Source organism: Sebastes umbrosus, chromosome 10, assembly GCF_015220745.1.
Source record: "Sebastes umbrosus isolate fSebUmb1 chromosome 10, fSebUmb1.pri, whole genome shotgun sequence".
NCBI lineage: Eukaryota > Metazoa > Chordata > Actinopteri > Perciformes > Sebastidae > Sebastes > Sebastes umbrosus.
This window is the reverse complement of record NC_051278.1, coordinates 289774-308690: the sequence shown is the minus strand read 5'-3', so window position 1 is coordinate 308690 and position 18917 is coordinate 289774. Positions and strand designations below refer to the sequence as shown.

General features: G+C 45.0%; 1 protein-coding gene across 4 annotated transcripts in view; it reads left to right on the top strand.

Annotated features, from left to right (window-relative positions):
- anapc1 (anaphase promoting complex subunit 1) overlaps positions 1-18917 on the top strand; it is a 74067-nt gene that overhangs the window by 29422 nt on the left and 25728 nt on the right. For all 4 annotated transcript variants that reach the window (XM_037781907.1, XM_037781905.1, XM_037781903.1 and 1 more), the window contains 17 exons: positions 618-766; positions 5226-5304; positions 6944-6980; positions 8156-8229; positions 8438-8616; positions 8854-8940; positions 9056-9195; positions 9383-9501; positions 9730-9860; positions 10465-10605; positions 13550-13702; positions 13930-14011; positions 14888-14979; positions 15247-15381; positions 16241-16323; positions 18449-18527; positions 18622-18696. In XM_037781907.1, the coding sequence (XP_037637835.1) occupies positions 618-766; positions 5226-5304; positions 6944-6980; positions 8156-8229; positions 8438-8616; positions 8854-8940; positions 9056-9195; positions 9383-9501; positions 9730-9860; positions 10465-10605; positions 13550-13702; positions 13930-14011; positions 14888-14979; positions 15247-15381; positions 16241-16323; positions 18449-18527; positions 18622-18696 (1835 nt within the window). The remainder of the gene's footprint in view (positions 1-617; positions 767-5225; positions 5305-6943; positions 6981-8155; positions 8230-8437; positions 8617-8853; positions 8941-9055; positions 9196-9382; positions 9502-9729; positions 9861-10464; positions 10606-13549; positions 13703-13929; positions 14012-14887; positions 14980-15246; positions 15382-16240; positions 16324-18448; positions 18528-18621; positions 18697-18917) is intronic.

The window sequence follows — 18917 nt, the reverse complement described above, 5'->3', positions numbered from 1 at the left end:
TTCATCTCCTCCTCTCCCTCCTTCATCTCCTCCTCTCCCTCCTTCATCTCCTCCCTCCATCTCCTCCTCTCCCTCCTTCACCTCCTCCCTCCATCATCTCCTCCTCTCCCTCCATCATCTCCTCCTCTCCCTCCTTCATCTCCTCCTCTCCCTCCTTCATCTCCTCCTCTCCCTCCATCATCTCCTCCTCTCCCTCCTTCATCTCCTCCCTCCTCCTCCTCCTCTCCCTCCATCTCCTCCTCTCCCTCCTTCATCTCCTCCTCTCCCTCCTTCATCTCCTCCTCTCCCTCCATCATCTCCTCCTCTCACTCCTCCTCCTCCTCCTCTCCCTCCATCACCTCCTCCTCTCCCTCCATCATCTCCTCCTCTCCCTCCTTCATCTCCTCCTCTCCCTCCATCATCTCCTCCTCTCCCTCCTTCATCTCCTCCTCTCCCTCCTTCATCTCCTCCTCTCCCTCCATCATCTCCTCCTCTCCCTCCATCATCTCCTCCTCTTCTCCTCTCCCTCCATCATCTCCTCCTCTCCCTCCATCATCTCCTCCTCTTCTCCTCTCCCTCCATCATCTCCTCCTCTCCCTCCATCATCTCCTCCTCTCCCTCCTCCTCCTCCTCCTCAGCTCTGATTGGTCAGATGCAGCGTCCGTCCTTCCTGAGGGCGGAGCCTCCGTGTGTGCTCAGCTGGCTCAGCAGCTGTCTGAGAGGAGAGGAGAGTCCTCCGTTCCCCTGCCTGCCCGGCATCTGTCAGAGGACCCGGCTGCTGGTTCTGGTACGACCAAACCTTCATCTCACACTTACACTTCTATCATAATATATCATATATATTATATATATTATATATATATACACAGTTCTGGTTACAGCCTCTCTCTCCACCTCCCTCCACTTGTATTTGAGTGTAATTCATTCGCCAAAAAGAGTCAAAATACACAATAAACAAAGTTAAAGATGAAATTTACTACATTATTATTATATATTTATTTTCTATAGATATCATTATTGTGATTTTTTTTTTGGCCGCTATAATCATCTATTGAAAACCTGATACTGTGACGGCCCTATATATAGTATAACGTAAAAAGATATATGACAAGACGCCATCATTTATATAAGCCAGGAACGGAGTGCTGCGTATTCATTTTCAAACAGTAAAGAAATAGAGAAGCACCTCATTGTCTATAACAAAATGAATAAATCACAGACAGAAACATTTACTATTATGATCCAGAGAAATCAGAGTTAATACGAATTAAATGATGTTTTTCAGGCTTTTGAGACAAACACTTAAAAACATCAAAAAGCAACCATTCAGATCGTCTATACACAGAATAACTCAGCTTTTATTTACCATTTCATGGAAAATGATCTCTTAAATCATCCTACCGTTCACCTATACCATATCATCATACGTTCAGTCAGCATGAACCTGCTAATTACTCATGTTTGTTTATTATTTTTGCATATGAGTATTTGAGTTATATAACACGACCAAAACAAACTAAAACGCAAAATAAAAAGGGACTTAAGTTTCCTCTTCACCTAAATCACACCGCTCTCACGATCAATACATCTCCACATGTTGCTCCTCGTCACAGGAAGAGAGGACGTGCCGCTGTAACTGAAAGGATAAGTCATATTTTTAGTGCAACTTGACTTTCATAAGCTCAGATTTGATTTGTCAGAGAGTATGAAGAGGGAGCCGCGGTGACGTCTGACGGTGTGTTTGGTTCTGTTGGTCTGTTTAAACCTGATTTTCCAGCTGCTGCTGTCTGAGAGAGAGAGACAGCGGGGGGAGAGAGTTCAGCTCTGATTGAGACTCAGTCACATAGTTTATTTGTGTTTCATGTCCGTGAGTCTTTTTCTGAACATAAAGAGCAATTATGTGTGTGTGTGTGTGTGTGTGTGTGTGTGTGTGTGTGTGTGTGGTGCTGATGGATTCAACCTTTACTTGTCAGAAGGGCACTTGAAAACAAGTCTTGTTTCCAGCTGCCATTGTTTCTCTGGAGGATGACGGAGGTGATGACGACTATGAGACAGATAGAAAGACAGCATAGATCAGAGAGACGTAGAGACGTATAGATAGAAAGACAGCATAGATCAGAGAGACATAGAGACGTATAGATAGATAGACAGCATAGATCAGAGAGACATAGAGACGTATAGATAGAAAGACAGCATAGATCAGAGAGACGTAGAGACGTATAGATAGATAGACAGCATAGATCAGAGAGACATAGAGACGTATAGATAGATAGACAGCATAGATCAGAGAGACATAGAGCCGTATAGATAGAAAGACAGCATAGATCAGAGAGACATAGAGACGTATAGATAGAAAGACAGCATAGATCAGAGAGACGTAGAGACGTATAGATAGATAGACAGCATAGATCAGAGAGACATAGAGACGTATAGATCGGTAGACAGCATAGATCAGAGAGACGTATAGATAGACAGCATAGATCAGAGAGACGTAGAGACGTATAGATCGATAGACAGCATAGATCAGAGAGACGTATAGATAGATAGACAGCATAGATCAGAGAGACGTAGAGACGTATAGATAGATAGACTGATCAGAGAGACATAGAGACGTATAGATAGAAAGACAGCATAGATCAGAGAGACGTAGAGACGTATAGATAGATAGACAGCATAGATCAGAGAGACATAGAGACGTATAGATAGAAAGACAGCATAGATCAGAGAGACATAGAGCCGTATAGATAGATAGACAGCATAGATCAGAGAGACATAGAGACGTATAGATAGAAAGACAGCATAGATCAGAGAGACATAGAGACGTATAGATAGATAGACAGCATAGATCAGAGAGACATAGAGACGTATAGATAGACAGCATAGATCAGAGAGACATAGAGACGTATAGATAGAAAGACAGCATAGATCAGAGAGACATAGAGACGTATAGATAGATAGACAGCATAGATCAGAGAGACATAGAGCCGTATAGATAGATAGACAGCATAGATCAGAGAGACGTAGAGACGTATAGATAGATAGACAGCATAGATCAGAGAGACGTAGAGACGTATAGATAGATAGACAGCATAGATCAGAGAGACGTATAGATAGATAGACAGCATAGATCAGAGAGACGTAGAGACGTATAGATAGATAGACAGCATAGATCAGAGAGACGTAGAGACGTATAGATAGATAGACAGCATAGATCAGAGAGACGTAGAGACGTATAGATAGATAGACAGCATAGATCAGAGAGATGTAGAGACGTATAGATAGATAGAAAGCATAGATCAGAGAGACGTAGAGACGTATAGATAGATAGACAGCATAGATCAGAGAGACGTAGAGACGTATAGATAGATAGACACACTGATCAGAGAGACGTATAGATAGATAGACAGCATAGATCAGAGAGACGTAGAGACGTATAGATAGATAGACAGCATAGATCAGAGAGACGTAGAGACGTATAGATAGATAGACAGCATAGATCAGAGAGACGTAGAGACGTATAGATAGAAAGACAGCATAGATCAGAGAGACATAGAGACGTATAGATAGATAGACAGCATAGATCAGAGAGACATAGAGCCGTATAGATAGATAGACAGCATAGATCAGAGAGACGTAGAGACGTATAGATAGATAGACAGCATAGATCAGAGAGACGTAGAGACGTATAGATAGATAGACAGCATAGATCAGAGAGACGTAGAGACGTATAGATAGATAGACAGCATAGATCAGAGAGACGTATAGATAGATAGACAGCATAGATCAGAGAGACGTAGAGACGTATAGATCGATAGACAGCATAGATCAGCCTGTGATAAGGTCCTATAAAGGTAAATGTAATATTTCCTGTCTTAAATTGAACATTGTAATTTCTATAGTGACAGATATTCAGTCAGGTAGACTTGCATTCTTTCAGGTCTGCAGGTGTGGTCTAGCCTGATAATCTGACTTGATTCTCCTTTAGTTTGATGAGATCAGAGACGTGGGCTTCAGGTTGATTCAGAGGTCTAGAAACGAACCTGTTACGCTTTAAACGGCTTGGGCTCTTTATTTTGATGAAACTGTCTAATTTATCAGAATCTGGTTTATTACCAAGTCAGTTCACATACAAAGTATTTAATTTGGTGCATAACATAAACATAGTAAGATCAATTAAAATAAAAAATAAAAGCAAGTTTTGCAGAAATCTAAAAAACGTAAATATAGAATAGAAGAAAAATACAATATAAGTATGAGAAAATGCTATAAGAATATGTACAATATATAGAAATATAGAATAGAAGAAAAATACAATAGCATGAAAAATACTATAAAACATGTATAATATATCTGAATTGAAAATCAGATTAATAAATCTGACTAATCTGAGAGCAGAATGAAGACTGGCCTAACAGACCGTATAAATGAATATCTCTGAACCGACAGCTGTTCTGAACATCAACATCAGATATTTAAAAGATTACAGGAACTCCTAAAATTACAACAGAATGTAGTCGGTGTAGACGCTGGTACACCGCGGTGCAGCTCTACGTCTGCTGCTGTACTTATTGTTGCCTATAGGTAGCGCAGGTTGCAGTCACACCTGCAGGTTTGACTGCAGGTGTGACTGCAGGTATGACTGCAGGTGTGACCCTGCTGACGCTGCAGCTCTGCACTAGTGCTAGACAGACTGACAGACAGACAGACCCACTCTCTTCTGTGTGTGCATGTGTCAACATGTACTATACTCTATGTACATGCTTTGGTTCCAAGCTGTAGCTTCTGTTTTGACCCTCTTACAGTTTCTGCTGGTTCATGTTGTGACGGATGTGATGTCTGCCAGCGTCTGCCGTAGGAAGAGTAATGCTATTATAGCAGAAACCAGCTAACGAGCTAGCCCTCTGGTTCACCTCCCTGTAATTCTAAATGCCTCTCAGCCTCTCGGGATCTTCAGTCCCACTCGCTCTGCCAGACATTCAGTTAGTTTCTGCTCATCAGTTGAGATGTTAGAAAGCAGATTCATGAACTCTCTCTTCATCATTTCAACACGTCCCAAAAGAAGTGATGTAAACTTATTGAGAGATTTAATCTGATGCCTCAGCTGTGGTGACATTTCATTCTGGAATGTATTTTATATCTTTAAATAGTATATAATAAATCACTAGAAACTGATGCAGCTCTCACATGATGAATGAAATGATGCTTTCTGGTTTTCATCTTTGTCTCTTCTCTTTCTCTCCTCTCAGAGTTATGCTCTCTACATCGTTGGAGATGAAAATGCGACCTCGACAGACGTCTCAAAGTACCTGGCCAAGCTCTCTGCAGGTGTGTGCGTGTGTGTGCGTGTGTGTGTGTGTGTGTGTGTGACTGAACCCGTTGACTGTGTTTTTTGCATGTGAGCGTTTATTGACAACCAGCCCTTATTACCTGCCAGTCCCTTCAGAGCTTAGGGGTCCAGTAGCACACAAAGAAAGGCCGATTGTGGTGACGCATGTACATGTGTCACCTGATTCCCTCCGTTTGTTTGAACCGACCACAGTGTGGAGGTGACAGCACACGCTGCAGATAGTTTATTCTTCTCCACTGACACACAATTGGACGTTGACTTTGTGGGCGAATAGTGTTTTTCAGAGACAAAACCAAACCAAACAGATCATCCCACGTAGAGGCAGTCCTCCACTCATCAGGAACAACATGTCACCTTCATTTAACCTTCAGCTGAAGAGCCCTTCTTCTGTTTAGTGACAGACGTTAGCAACCAATCAGAGACGGTTTCAAAAGGCTTCAATGCAGTCAGGAGGGTTGCACAGTTTCCTTCATGATCTGACCTCTTTCTCCATCTATCTCCTCTCTCATCCTCCTCTTTCCTCCGTCTATCTCCCTCTCTCATCCTCCTCTTTCCTCCGTCTATCTCCCTCTCTCATCCTCCTCTTTCCTCCGTCTATCTCCCTCTCTCATCCTCCTCTTTCCTCCGTCTATCTCCCTCTCTCATCCCCCTCTTTCCTCCGTCTATCTCCCTCTCTCATCCTCCTCTTTCCTCCGTCTATCTCCCTCTCTCATCCTCCTCTTTCTCTATCTATCTCCCTCTCATCCTCCTCTTTCCTCCGTCTATCTCCCTCTCTCATCCTCCTCTTTCTTCCGTCTATCTCCCTCTCTCATCCTCCTCTTTCTTCCGTCTATCTCCCTCTCTCATCCTCCTTTTTCCTCCGTCTATCTCCCTCTCTCATCCTCCTCTTTCTTCCGTCTATCTCCCTCTCTCATCCTCCTTTTTCCTCCGTCTATCTCCCTCTCTCATCCTCCTCTTTCTTCCGTCTATCTCCCTCTCTCATCCTCCTCTTTCCTCCGTCTATCTCCCTCTCTCATCCTCCTCTTTCTCCATCTATCTCCCTCTCATCCTCCTCTTTCCTCCGTCTATCTCCCTCTCTCATCCTCCTCTTTCTTCCGTCTATCTCCCTCTCTCATCCCCCTCTTTCCTCCGTCTATCTCCCTCTCTCATCCTCCTCTTTCCTCCGTCTATCTCCCTCTCTCATCCTCCTCTTTCTTCCGTCTATCTCCCTCTCTCATCCCCCTCTTTCCTCCGTCTATCTCCCTCTCTCATCCTCCTCTTTCCTCCGTCTATCTCCCTCTCTCATCCCCCTCTTTCCTCCGTTTATCTCCCTCTCTCATCCTCCTCTTTCCTCCGTCTATCTCTCTCTCTCATCCCCCTCTTTCCTCCGTCTATCTCCCTCTCTCATCCTCCTCTTTCCTCCGTCTATCTCCCTCTCTCATCCTCCTCTTTCCTCCGTCTATCTCCCTCTCTCATCCTCCTCTTTCTTCCGTCTATCTCCCTCTCTCATCCCCCTCTTTCCTCCGTCTATCTCCCTCTCTCATCCTCCTCTTTCTTCCGTCTATCTCCCTCTCTCATCATCCTCTTTCCTCCCTCTCTCATCCTCCTCTTTCCTCCGTCTATCTCCCTCTCTCTCAGGTCAGAAGTACTGCATCAGTGATCCACACTACAGAAGGTAAATCATCTCACAGCATCGAGAGGAAGAGCTTTATGATTGTTTTTAGAGCACTAACAGTAACAGATCTCTTAGTTTATTTGTATATTGTGCAGAAACACCATTATAATAAAAAAAAATAACATGCAAACATTAAATAACTAACATTTTAAAGGGACTGTTTGTAACTTTCTAAGCGTATAAATGTACCGGGTCGGGATACATGCGCGCTCGCATATGGGTGTTCGCGTGTGGCCGCTGCCTCGTCTCCTCTGCCTGCTCGCCTTCACTCAGACAGCGCACGCGTTCTCTCTCTCTCTCTCTCCACCTCTCACGTGCATGCTGCTCCCTCCACACTGCAGAAGAGTTAGTTTAGCTCTGAGAATATCTAGTGAATGTTCAGTGGACGTTTGTGCAGAAATAACTGCTGCAGCTCCTCCAGACCAACAGAGGTTTCCCGTGTCTTGTGAAGTGACGGGGCTCCGCAGAGAGAAACGTTATCGTCTCTGACCAAAACTCCGGCGTCTCCCCCGTTCCCTCCGGCCGCGGTCGGAGAGAGCAGGGAGACACCCTGCGGAGCCCCGCTGCCTCAGCCTGCACTGAGGCGGGAAATGCCAACACTAGTGTCAGATCTAAATCATGTTCGTGGAGAGACCTTGGTCTGGTCAGCTAACATTACTGCCAAGCAGCTGAAATATAGAGTGATATTGTGCTTTTAGCTGACGTGTGTCGCCTCACTGTGTTGAGCGATGCTCCTTCATGTCTATTTAGAGTGAGCAAGCGCGAGCTCGACGCTGACTTTAGTTGATTTCACGACCACAGGTGTCGCTGTTAAGAAGCATTTCTGAAAGTTACAAATAGTCCCTTTAAAGGTGCAATGTATAAGATCTGGCAAGAATATTAGTTTTCAGGGTCCGCCCGGCTGATCTGCTCTCACAAACTGTCTTTTACAGTAAGTCTTTGTTAGTGTCTGTCCTGACATATAAAGCTCAGGATAGACAGACATGATCAAAACAAGCTTATCCTCCACTTTCTACAGTGATGTCTCCAGCGCTTTTCTAAAAAGCTCAGAGATTTTGGAAATGGAAAATGTTCATTTTGATACCTAATATTTCTTCCTATCATATATTCCATGTTTATTTCATTAGATTGTGTCTTTAATTCCTCGTTGTGACAGGATGTATGTGTATTTATAGACAGAGCAGTGTGAAGGTGAAGTTCTCCTGTGAGAGTCTGGCTGAGCAGCTGGTGGTCTGGCTCACCTCCGAAGGTAAGACGGCTTAGTATCTCTTCTTCAGTCATATCCTCTTCTTCAGCTGGTTCACACTGATACACATTCATGTTTTGTAAATGTGGATCCTCATGTGCTGATTGGTGTTACCACCAACTAAAGATAGAGTAGTTAATGTCCTGAATGCACGAGGAGTGTCTTGTAACCAGAGATAACACACCCACCCCCCGTCCTCTCACCGGCTTAGGTTTCACCCTCAAGGACCTGGAGTCGGTCCCCTTCGGCGTGGCTCTGCCCATCAGAGAGGCCATCTACCGCTGCCGGGAGCAGCCGTGCTCTGATTGGACAGAGGAGGTCTGTCTGCTGATTGGGCGACAGGATCTGACTAAACAAGCCCACAAGATGACGCTGGCCAAGAGCAAAGCTGTGAGTTAGATCAGGGTCGACTGACTCGGTCCTTCTCAGCCTCAGTGAAGAGTTTCAGTCTGAACCTCGTCCCTCCTCGTATCTGACATCACACAAACAGTTTATGCAAATCCCACCATTCCCTGCAGTATACAAACAAGTGACAAATTGCATGCAGATTTTTAGGGCTGTCCTCGACTAAAGAAATTCAAACTGTCGTTGTGGCCGAATGTGAATATGTGAATCATTTGTCTCCAGTCTGTTGGTTCAGGTCTCTCGTTGGAGCCTCCTGCGACCACAGAAGCAGACGAGGAGGAAGACGGGATGTCGGACATCATTCAAGAGGTAACGCGTAGTAAACGTGATCTTTACTATGATCATAATCAGTTCTGTTAGATATCCAGAAGAAGAAGCCTTGTTGTTTATACCGAGGTGTGATGTGTTCTCATCTCCTCTCCAGGTCACAGGACTGATCTGGAGTCAGGATCTGAGGGTCCAGGAGGTCAGGAGGCTCCTGCAGAGCTCCAGGCCGGTCCGGGTCAGTGTGGTCCAGCTACCGGAGGTGTCTGATCACGAGTACATCGAGGAGAAAGAAAACAAGTGAGTATAACGTAGGAGTGTGTCCTGATTGAACACAGACGCTCATAAACACCAACACTGTGATTTCTAAGGACAGATATATATATAGTATACCTCGTCTAATCATCTGGATGCCTGCTGTAATCAGGGGGGGATCTACATCTCCTGTCACTAGGGTTTCCTGACTCTTTGTATCTCCCCCCCCCAGACTCCTGCAGTTGTGTCAGAGGACCATGGCTCTTCCAGTTGGCCGAGGCCTCTTCACCCTCTTCTCCTATCACCCCGTACCGACCGAACCGTTACCCGTCCCAAAACTCAACCTGACAGGTAATCAGATCATCTTGAAATAAGCACATCCTCCCCGTTCGTCTATGCTTTAACTAAAGTCATTACATATAGAGAATATATGGTGACATTTGTGCCGGACGGGGGCTGCGGTCGAAAAGTCTTCTCTCTCAGGACGGTTCCTAACGGAGTGAAATTTGATGGTTTGTTTCATCAGAATTGTTGTAGTTGTATATTTTATTGTGTATTTCTATGTTTCTACCCCCCCAGGCCGCGCCCCTCCCAGGAACGCCATGGTAGACCTGAATAGCGGGAACATTGACGTTCCTCCCAACATGACGAGCTGGCCCAGCTTCCATAACGGAGTCGCTGCTGGACTCAAAATAGCCCCCGCTTCACAGGTCAGTCGAGACTGATGATGGATCCTTTCCATTCACGTCCTATGGAAAGCAGGAGAAGCAGTGCATGGTGGGAGTGTTGTGGCGCGTCGGAGAGGGTCTGTATTTGCATCAAATTTGAACATTCTCAACTTTATGCAAAAGAGTCCGTCCAGCGCGAAGCGGCCAGCTCACCAAACCTGGACCAAGCTGTCAAACTAGGCCATCTAGTTCTAAATTTGGATTTGGATTTGCCACACACACACATGCATCGGAAGTTGTTATTTTCCATTTCTTCATGGACACCTTGCAGTGTCCTTCGTCGGCCTGCAGGAGGTTCAGTGTTTTCCAGACAGCCCGAGGTTGATCGTGGCCGGTAGCGATTAAATTAGCTGTGTGTACTCATAGTCCTCATAATAAACATTTCTTAATGTCACCATCAGGCTGATTTCCACTAAGATTCAAGAGAGATGTTTTTAGGACAGTGTGCTCCCTTGAAGAGGAAATACTGAGATGAAGTCATAGAACCTCTGGACCCAGCTGTTTGCATTGTAAACTCTTCTGCAGTAAACAAACCTTCCTTGTTCTTGTACAAATACGTGTGACTTCTTCCTTTCTCTGTGTTAAGGTGGACTCCGCCTGGATCGCCTACAACAAGCCCAAGAACCCTGAACTGGCCAACGAGTACGCAGGCTTCCTCATGGCGCTGGGCCTCAACGGACACCTCACCAAGCTGGCCACGCTCAACATACACGACTACCTCACCAAGGTACACACATGCACACACACATGCATGCAAAGGTTGAAGAAACTGGGTCAGTGTGAACGTACACAAGCAGATATATTCAGAGTTTTAATGAGTACCTTCTACCTTAATGCTCCGTTTACAGTCAACTCTAAATTACTGTTTCTGACTGCGGTAGAAACACACAGTAAACACAAAGAACGGCAAGAAAGGAAAACAAATATGGACTTAAATACAGTTTAAACACCCGCTACTCTCATTATCTGACACACCTGCACACACACACACACACACCCACACACACACACACACACACACACACACCCACACACACACACAGACACGTTTCTCTGAATGACTGTAAATGAGAGACGTAAACTCTCGTCAGAGCCAGTCAGAGTGAAACTCTGCCCTCTGAGAGCTCTGAGAACTCTGAAACGAGACGAGTCTTTCCCACTGTGTCGAGTGAGAAAAACAACAGGATGCTGTGAAGCCAGATCTTCTTTTTGCTTCATTAAGAAGTCAGTGTAAAGACGTGGTTAAAGATAAAAGTGCACCAAATCCATCTGGGTTGAAGATCGATTCAGTTTCAGTTCCCGTTTTGATTCAGGATGTGATGTAAAGCTGCAGGTCATGACGATCAAAGAGCTCTGATTATTAGTCATTTCTCTATAAATGAAATGTTCTCACACTGATTATAAAGTTCACTTCCTGAAAGGGTTGAATTGAAATATTAACGGCCCGACCCGGTTCCATTCAGAAAGACTATCTGGTTCATGAATGTTCCAAGTTCCAGTCCTAAATGTTAAAGGTCCTGTTAGTAACTTGTTCAGGTATAAATCATTGCTGGTCGGTGTCTCATGGTCTCTCGTGTGTCTCCGCTGTTCAGACTCAGACTCCAACACAAACTCCAGTGAAGCACCAAAACCTCTTGGTTGTATCTAGTGAAGCTGTTAAACAGTGTTGGCCGCGGTCGGAGGACGCGGGGGAGACCGTAGCTTTGGTCTCCAGGACCGGAGTCTCTGCTCCTCTGCTCCTCTGTCTGCCTTCACTCACACACCACGCTCCTTCTCTCTCTCTCTCTCTCCACCTCTCACGTGCATGCTGCTCACTCCACACTGCAGAAGAGTTAGTTTAGCTCTGAGAATATCTAGTGAATGTTCAGTGGACGTTTGTGCAGAAATAACTGCTGCAGCTCCTCCAGACCAACAGAGGTTTCCCGTGTCTTGTGAAGTGACGGGGCTCCGCAGAGAGAAACGTTATCGTCTCCGACCAAAACTCCGGCGTCTCCCCCGTTCCCTCCGGCCGCGGTCGGGAGGCTGAGGCGGGAAAAGCCAACACTAGGATCAGCATTGATTCATGGAGAGACCTTGGTCTGGTCAGCTAACATTACTGCCAAGCAGCTGAAATATAGAGTGATATTGTGCTTTTAGCTGACGTGTGTCTCCTCACTGTGTTGAGAGATGCTCCTTCATGTCTATGTAGAGCGAGCACAAGCGCCAGCAACAGGACGCTGACTTTAGTTGACTTAACGGACACAGGTGAAGCTGTTAACAAGACATTTAGGATTCTTACTAACAGTCCCTTTAATGTTGAGGCTCAGCTCGTTTTATATAGTTTATCATAAAAGTTATTTTATGCACTTTGATGTTAAAATCATTTAGTTGGTCAACATGCTTTTGAGCAGAAGTGAACTCCGTCTGATTCATCGTCCACATCAAACAGCATGAAGCGCTGCAGAGCTGCACCGTGAAACATGTGAATGAAACACCCTGAACGTGGCCGACGCTGAAGCCCGTTTGTAGCTGGTGGTTTTCTGTCAGCGTGAGTTAGAGAATAGAAACTGACACACTTTGGATCAGTTCATTAGAACTCGGTATGGTTGTGGTTTTACAGAGAAGGTGTGTGTGTGTGTGTGTCCCGTGTGTGTGTGTGCGTGTGTGTGTGTGTGTGTGTGTGTGTGTGTGCGTGTGTGTCCCGTGTGTGCGTGTGTCCCGTGTGTGTGTGTGTGTGTCCCGTGTGTGTGTGTGTGCGTGTGTGTGTGTGTGTGTGTGTGTGTGTGTGTGTGTGTGTCCCGTGTGTGTGTGTGCGCGTGTGTGTGTGTGTGTGTGCGTGTGTCCCGTGTGTCCCGTGTGTGCGTGTGTGTGCGTGTGTGTGTGTGTGTGTGTGTCCCAGTGTGTTCATCTTGTTTCTGCCTTCTGCAAAGATAAACTCAGCCAGTGTCATTTTCTTTTTTGTTAATTGTGGCTTTAAGATCCCAGTTAGTTAGTTAGTTAGTTAGTTAGTTAGTTAGTTATCCCAGTTAGTTTGAATTATGTCGGTGTTGCTTTTCATTTAAAATACATGTTTTTTTTAGAATATAGTCTCTCAGCTGTTACATTTAATTTCTATCTTTAAGATCTATTTTCTCTGAATCCACGAGAGAAATTAAACTAGTGAACATGTTTGCTGTTTTGTCTTTTCTTTCTCTGGGTATCATTCTGCATTTCTTAATGGATTGTCTAATTTCAATATAGAGCAAATCAGTCCAGTATTTCCTAACCACTTAGATGACCTGTTTGAGACTGTTGGTGTTAAAACATGTAGCCAGAATGTGGTTTACGAAACGCTCGCACACACAGAAGAGGATCCACAGGGGTCTAATGGAAGCTGTCCATCCTGCTGACTCCTCCGATACCAGACTCCCAGTCGGAGCTGATTACACCGACTGGAACTCATTTATTTAGTAGACAGGGACACACATCACAGCGTGTGGTCTGATGTCTACATTCAACTAAAGTTCACCGTTCTTTGAAGACGTTTATTCGGCGAAAAATTCTCTGCGCTTTTGAAATGTTCCTCCCTTTCCTGTGGGTTGATGCTCAGAAGTTGTGAATACTCTCATCAGTTAGACGTCAGAGTTTCTTTTATGTCCCAAATCCACCGATGTTTCTGTTTCTGAAACTTTCTGTCCCCGTCGCTGCTTCAGGGTCACGAGATGACGAGCATCGGGCTCCTTCTGGGCGTGTCTTCAGCCAAACTGGGCACCATGGACATGTCAATCACCCGCCTCCTCAGTATACACATCCCTGCCCTCCTGCCGCCGACCTCCACGGAGCTGGACGTACCACACAACGTTCAGGTGAGAGAGAGAGGACGGACCTGGAGCGGTGAATCAGAACAATGTGAATCCTGGACTGTGAAATAGCATTTACTGTATGATTATATATTACAGTGAGTGAGTAGATGAGCAATTACACAGCTATTAGTGTGTCTGTGTTTATTAAGATCTGCAAACTCTCACAATCATCTACAAGAATGTACAATTATCTACACTCACAATGAAATGATTCAATCTCCTGTCTGCAGGTTGCTGCTGTGATTGGCATCGGGCTGGTGTACCAGGGAACAGGACACAGACACAATGCTGAGGTCTTGTTATCTGAGATAGGTGTGTGTAGAAACAACCACTAACTAAAGTTTAAAACGGAAGGACTCAAACTTTTTAATTAAATATTAGTTTAACATATCATAGTGCAGAATAAAGCTATGAACATGCACCGACAGAAATAGAGCTGCAACGATCCGTCCGTTAATCAGTTCGTAGATTGACAGGAAATTTATCGGCAACTATTTTTATATTCAATTAAAGGTTTAATATGAAACTTTAAATGTATAGAACCACATTTTTCAGAATTTTTTGACTTTTTATCAGACATTTTTGCGGACCTTTTCCCGTCAGATCTTTAGGAGGTTAATTAAAAATTACAAGAGGCATTAAATAAATTAGTGGCGTTCAAACAAATTTGCGTTGATAACTTTGTCAGCCGTCGTACTTTATTATCCCAGATGTTTACGACAATTTTCAAACCCAAAAATCTGAATTGTAATGAAGGAAACGGTGCGTTTCATTTGATCGCCTGTCAGTGGCGTCATATCCCCTCTGTGATGCGTCAGCGTTGAAGCTGTCAGAAATACATTCTTTAATCCATGTTTTTTTAACTCGATATTTAAACGGGATGAAGGATCTTAAGTTATCAGAGAAACACGCTGAGCGAACGATAGCGGCAGCTCGGCTCGACAGGAGAAGAACAAACAGATAATTGAATACATCTCACTGGACAGTGGGAATAAACTGTATAACGTTTTTCACACTTATAGAAACCAATCAATCGATTAATTGAGAAAGTAATCAGCAGATGAATTGATAATGAAAGTAGATGTTGATTGCAGCCCTAAACAACAGAATGCACCTTTACCTTCACCTTTTAGAGTGTGTTCCTGTCATGGACAGATGTTGTAACTATGTTTTTGTTTTGTCTCTCAGGCCGACCTCCCGGTCCAGAGATGGAGTACTGCACAGACCGAGAGTCCTACTCTCTGGCTGCTGGTCTGGCTCTGGGGATGGTCTGTCTGGGGGTGAGACACATTGAAACACACTCAGCTGGTCCAATCAACATCTAACTGCTTCATTTAATGATTTAACTTTGTCTGTCTCCGTCTCCATCTCCGTCTCCGTCTCATCTCTCTCGACTCGCCTCATCTCCAAACACCTTTATTCCCTCCTCCCGTCCTCCCTCGTCTTCCCCGTCCTCCCTCTCCTCTCTCGTCCTCCTTCGTCCTCCTTCGTCCTCCCTCGTCCTCCCTTGTCCTCCCTCTCCTCCTTCATCCTCCCTCTCCCTGCAGCATGGCAGTAACCTGATCGGGATGACGGACCTGAACGTCCCGGAGCAGCTGTATCAGTACATGGTCGGAGGCCACCGCAGAGCTCAGGCTGGAGCCAACAGGGAGAGACACAAGTCCCCCAGCTATCAGATCAAGGTAGACACAAGTCCCCCAGCTACCAGATCAAAGTAGACACAAGTCCCCCAGCTACCAGATCAAGGTAGACACAAGTCCCCCAGCTACCAGATCAAAGTAGACACAAGTCCCCCAGCTACCAGATCAAGGTAGACACAAGTCCCCCAGCTATCAGATCAAGGTAGACACAAGTCCCCCAGCTACCAGATCAAAGTAGACACAAGTCCCCCAGCTACCAGATCAAAGTAGACACAAGTCCCCCAGCTACCAGATCAAAGTAGACACAAGTCCCCCAGCTACCAGATCAAAGTAGACACAAGTCCCCCAGCTATCAGATCAAGGTAGACACAAGTCCCCCAGCTACCAGATCAAAGTAGACACAAGTCCCCCAGCTACCAGATCAAGGTAGACACAAGTCCCCCAGCTATCAGATCAAAGTAGACACAAGTCCCCCAGCTACCAGATCAAGGTAGACACAAGTCCCCCAGCTACCAGATCAAGGTAGACACAAGTCCCCCAGCTATCAGATCAAAGTAGACACAAGTCCCCCAGCTACCAGATCAAGGTAGACACAAGTCCCCCAGCTATCAGATCAAGGTAGACACAAGTCCCCCAGCTACCAGATCAAGGTAGACACAAGTCCCCCAGCTATCAGATCAAAGTAGACACAAGTCCCCCAGCTACCAGATCAAGGTAGACACAAGTCCCCCAGCTACCAGATCATCAGTGAACGTATTGATTACATCATAAAGATATAGACGTTAGAGACAGTGTGTTGACAACAGGACTCTGGTAGTTAGGAGAGTAGTTTCTGTGGTTCGATAGACATTTAACTAATAATTGTTTTTCTTTCTTCAAACATTATCAACGTTCGCTCCAGGAGGGCGACACCATCAATGTAGACGTGACGTGTCCCGGCGCCACGCTGGCCCTCGCCATGATCTACCTGAAGACCAACAACAGGTGAGAGGAGACACTCATGTTATAGATCATGTAAACGATCAATGATGCAGCGTTCCCACGCGTCCTGGAAAACACATCAATACTCCAGACAATGAAAACACAGGAAATAAGAAACAAAATGTTGTTTTAACATTATCAATTTATATTATTATTATTGATAATGAATTATAATGGATAATAAGACGAGAGAGGAGAGGGAGGACGAGAGAGGAGAGGGAGGATGAGGGAGGAGAGGGAGGACGAGAGAGGAGAGAGAGGAGAGGGAGGAGAGGGAGGAGGAGAGGGAGGATGAGGGAGGAGAGGGAGGACGAGAGAGGAGAGAGAGGACGAGAGAGGAGAGGGAGGACGAGAGAGGAGAGGGAGGAGAGGGAGGACGAGAGAGGAGAGGGAGGAGGAGAGGGAGGACGAGAGAGGAGAGGGAGGAGAGAGAGGAGAGGGAGGACGAGAGAGGAGAGAGAGGACGAGAGAGGAGAGGGAGGACGAGAGAGGAGAGGGAGGACGAGAGAGGAGAGGGAGGACAAGGGAGGGAGAGAGAGGAGAGAGAGGAGAGGGAGGACGAGAGAGGAGAGAGAGGAGAGAGAGGAGAGGGAGGACAAGGGAGGGAGAGAGAGGAGAGAGAGGAGAGGGAGGACGAGAGAGGAGAGAGAGGAGAGAGAGGAGAGGGAGGACGAGAGAGGAGAGAGAGGAGAGGGAGGACGAGAGAGGACGAGGGAGGACGAGAGAGGAGAGGGAGGACGAGAGAGGAGAGGGAGGACGAGGGAGGAGAGGGAGGACGGGAGGACGAGAGGACGAGGGAGGAGAGGGAGGACGAGGGAGGAGAGAGAGGAGAGGGAGGACGGGAGGAGGGAATAAAGGTGTTTGGAGATGAGGCGAGTCGAGAGAGATGGATTAATGGATAATTATATCAGTAATTCATTTATATTTTTTTATGACAAAGATAAAAGATATTAATTAATTAAATTATTTTTAGAGTTTATGTTTAGATCAATAACGAAGCTGGTTAATTATCAGTGAATGATTTCTGGAGAGAGAAGGGGTTAAAGTGGGATTAAATAAGTTTGTACGTCTTCTCACTCCTTTTAGAATACTGTATGTAAATATATTATATTATTATATTATTGTTTTCTGTCCACTTGTTTGTATTCTCATTCTCTTTTTTTATTATTTTTTATTTTTTTTTATTTTACATGTTCAAAATAGATTTTTAAATGAAATAAAATACATAATAAACATTATAGGCTGGTTTTGACCAGTTTGTGGCTGCATTCAAAATATTATTGTTAAAAATAACTTACTTAATATATATATTTATGTTTTTATTTGTTACATTTCATTTTTACAAATAAAGGAAATGTTTAATTCCAGCCTGATGTTGCCTTACACATAAAAGAATGATCCACAATCCACTCAGCTGATTGATTAAACTTTATTACGTTATTATTACGTTAGAGTGTTAAATTATGTTATTATAATGAAGTATAGAGTATTAAGTTATAGAGTACAGTCTAGACCTGCTCTATATATAAAGCATCTTGAGATAACTTCTGTTATGATTTGATGCTATATAAAAATAAATTGAATTGAATTAAAGACTGGTATCGGATCGGTACATCGCCCGTTGCCGATGCCCAAAGCCCCTCAGGTATCGCTGTCGGTACTGGGACTGAAGAAGTCGGATCGGTACTCGGTATCGCCCAGGTTGATCAGAGGATTAAATACTGGACTTTAAGGTTCATTATGAACGGATAAGTGATGTCCGTTAACTATGGATCATCATGTGAACTGACAGAAGATGTTAAAAAATACACTGTGCATAATTTAAAGAGGAGGGTTGTGGTACCTGGAAGCCAGTATAACAGGTACAGAATCATCCACCCTCACTGCATAATCCTGACTGACGCTGAGTTTTATAAACATGATGTGGTGCTTTCTACTTTCCACCGTCTCATGTGAACGTGGAGCAGAACATCCTAACCTGCCTGATGAAGCATCAGAACCAGACTCCTCCATCCTCTAGCTCTAAGAGGTTCCCGTCTTCTTCTCGGAGGCTCCTCTGATGATGCTGTCCGTCTGCTGGCTGAGAGGGTGTTGAAGGAGGGTATTAACACATCCTTCTGTCCACCAGGTCCATCGCTGATTGGCTGAAACCTCCAGACACCTGGTTCCTGCTGGACTTCATCAAGCCAGAGTTTCTGCTGCTGCGGGTGAGTTAGTGTGGCACTCAGAGATCATTCTCCCCAGCAGCTCTCTATAATGTGGTATATACCTGTCTCTCTCTCCTCCTCTCCATCCTCTCAGACTCTGGCTCGCTGTATCATCATGTGGGATGAAATCCTCCCGAACACTGAGTGGGTCAAGAGTAACATCCCCCAGGTGAGAAAACACACACACACATAGAGACACAGAGATGATTACTGCGCTGACATATATCTGGAGCTGTGATGCTGCAGACCTGACAACGAGTCACGGTGACTTGTAGAGAACATCCCAGCTGTGAGAGGTACTCACTGTCTGGTATCTCTCTCCTGATGCACACAGAGCAGAGCTGCAGAGTTAACATGAGCAGAAATAGTCAGCCTGGATAAACAAGGAGA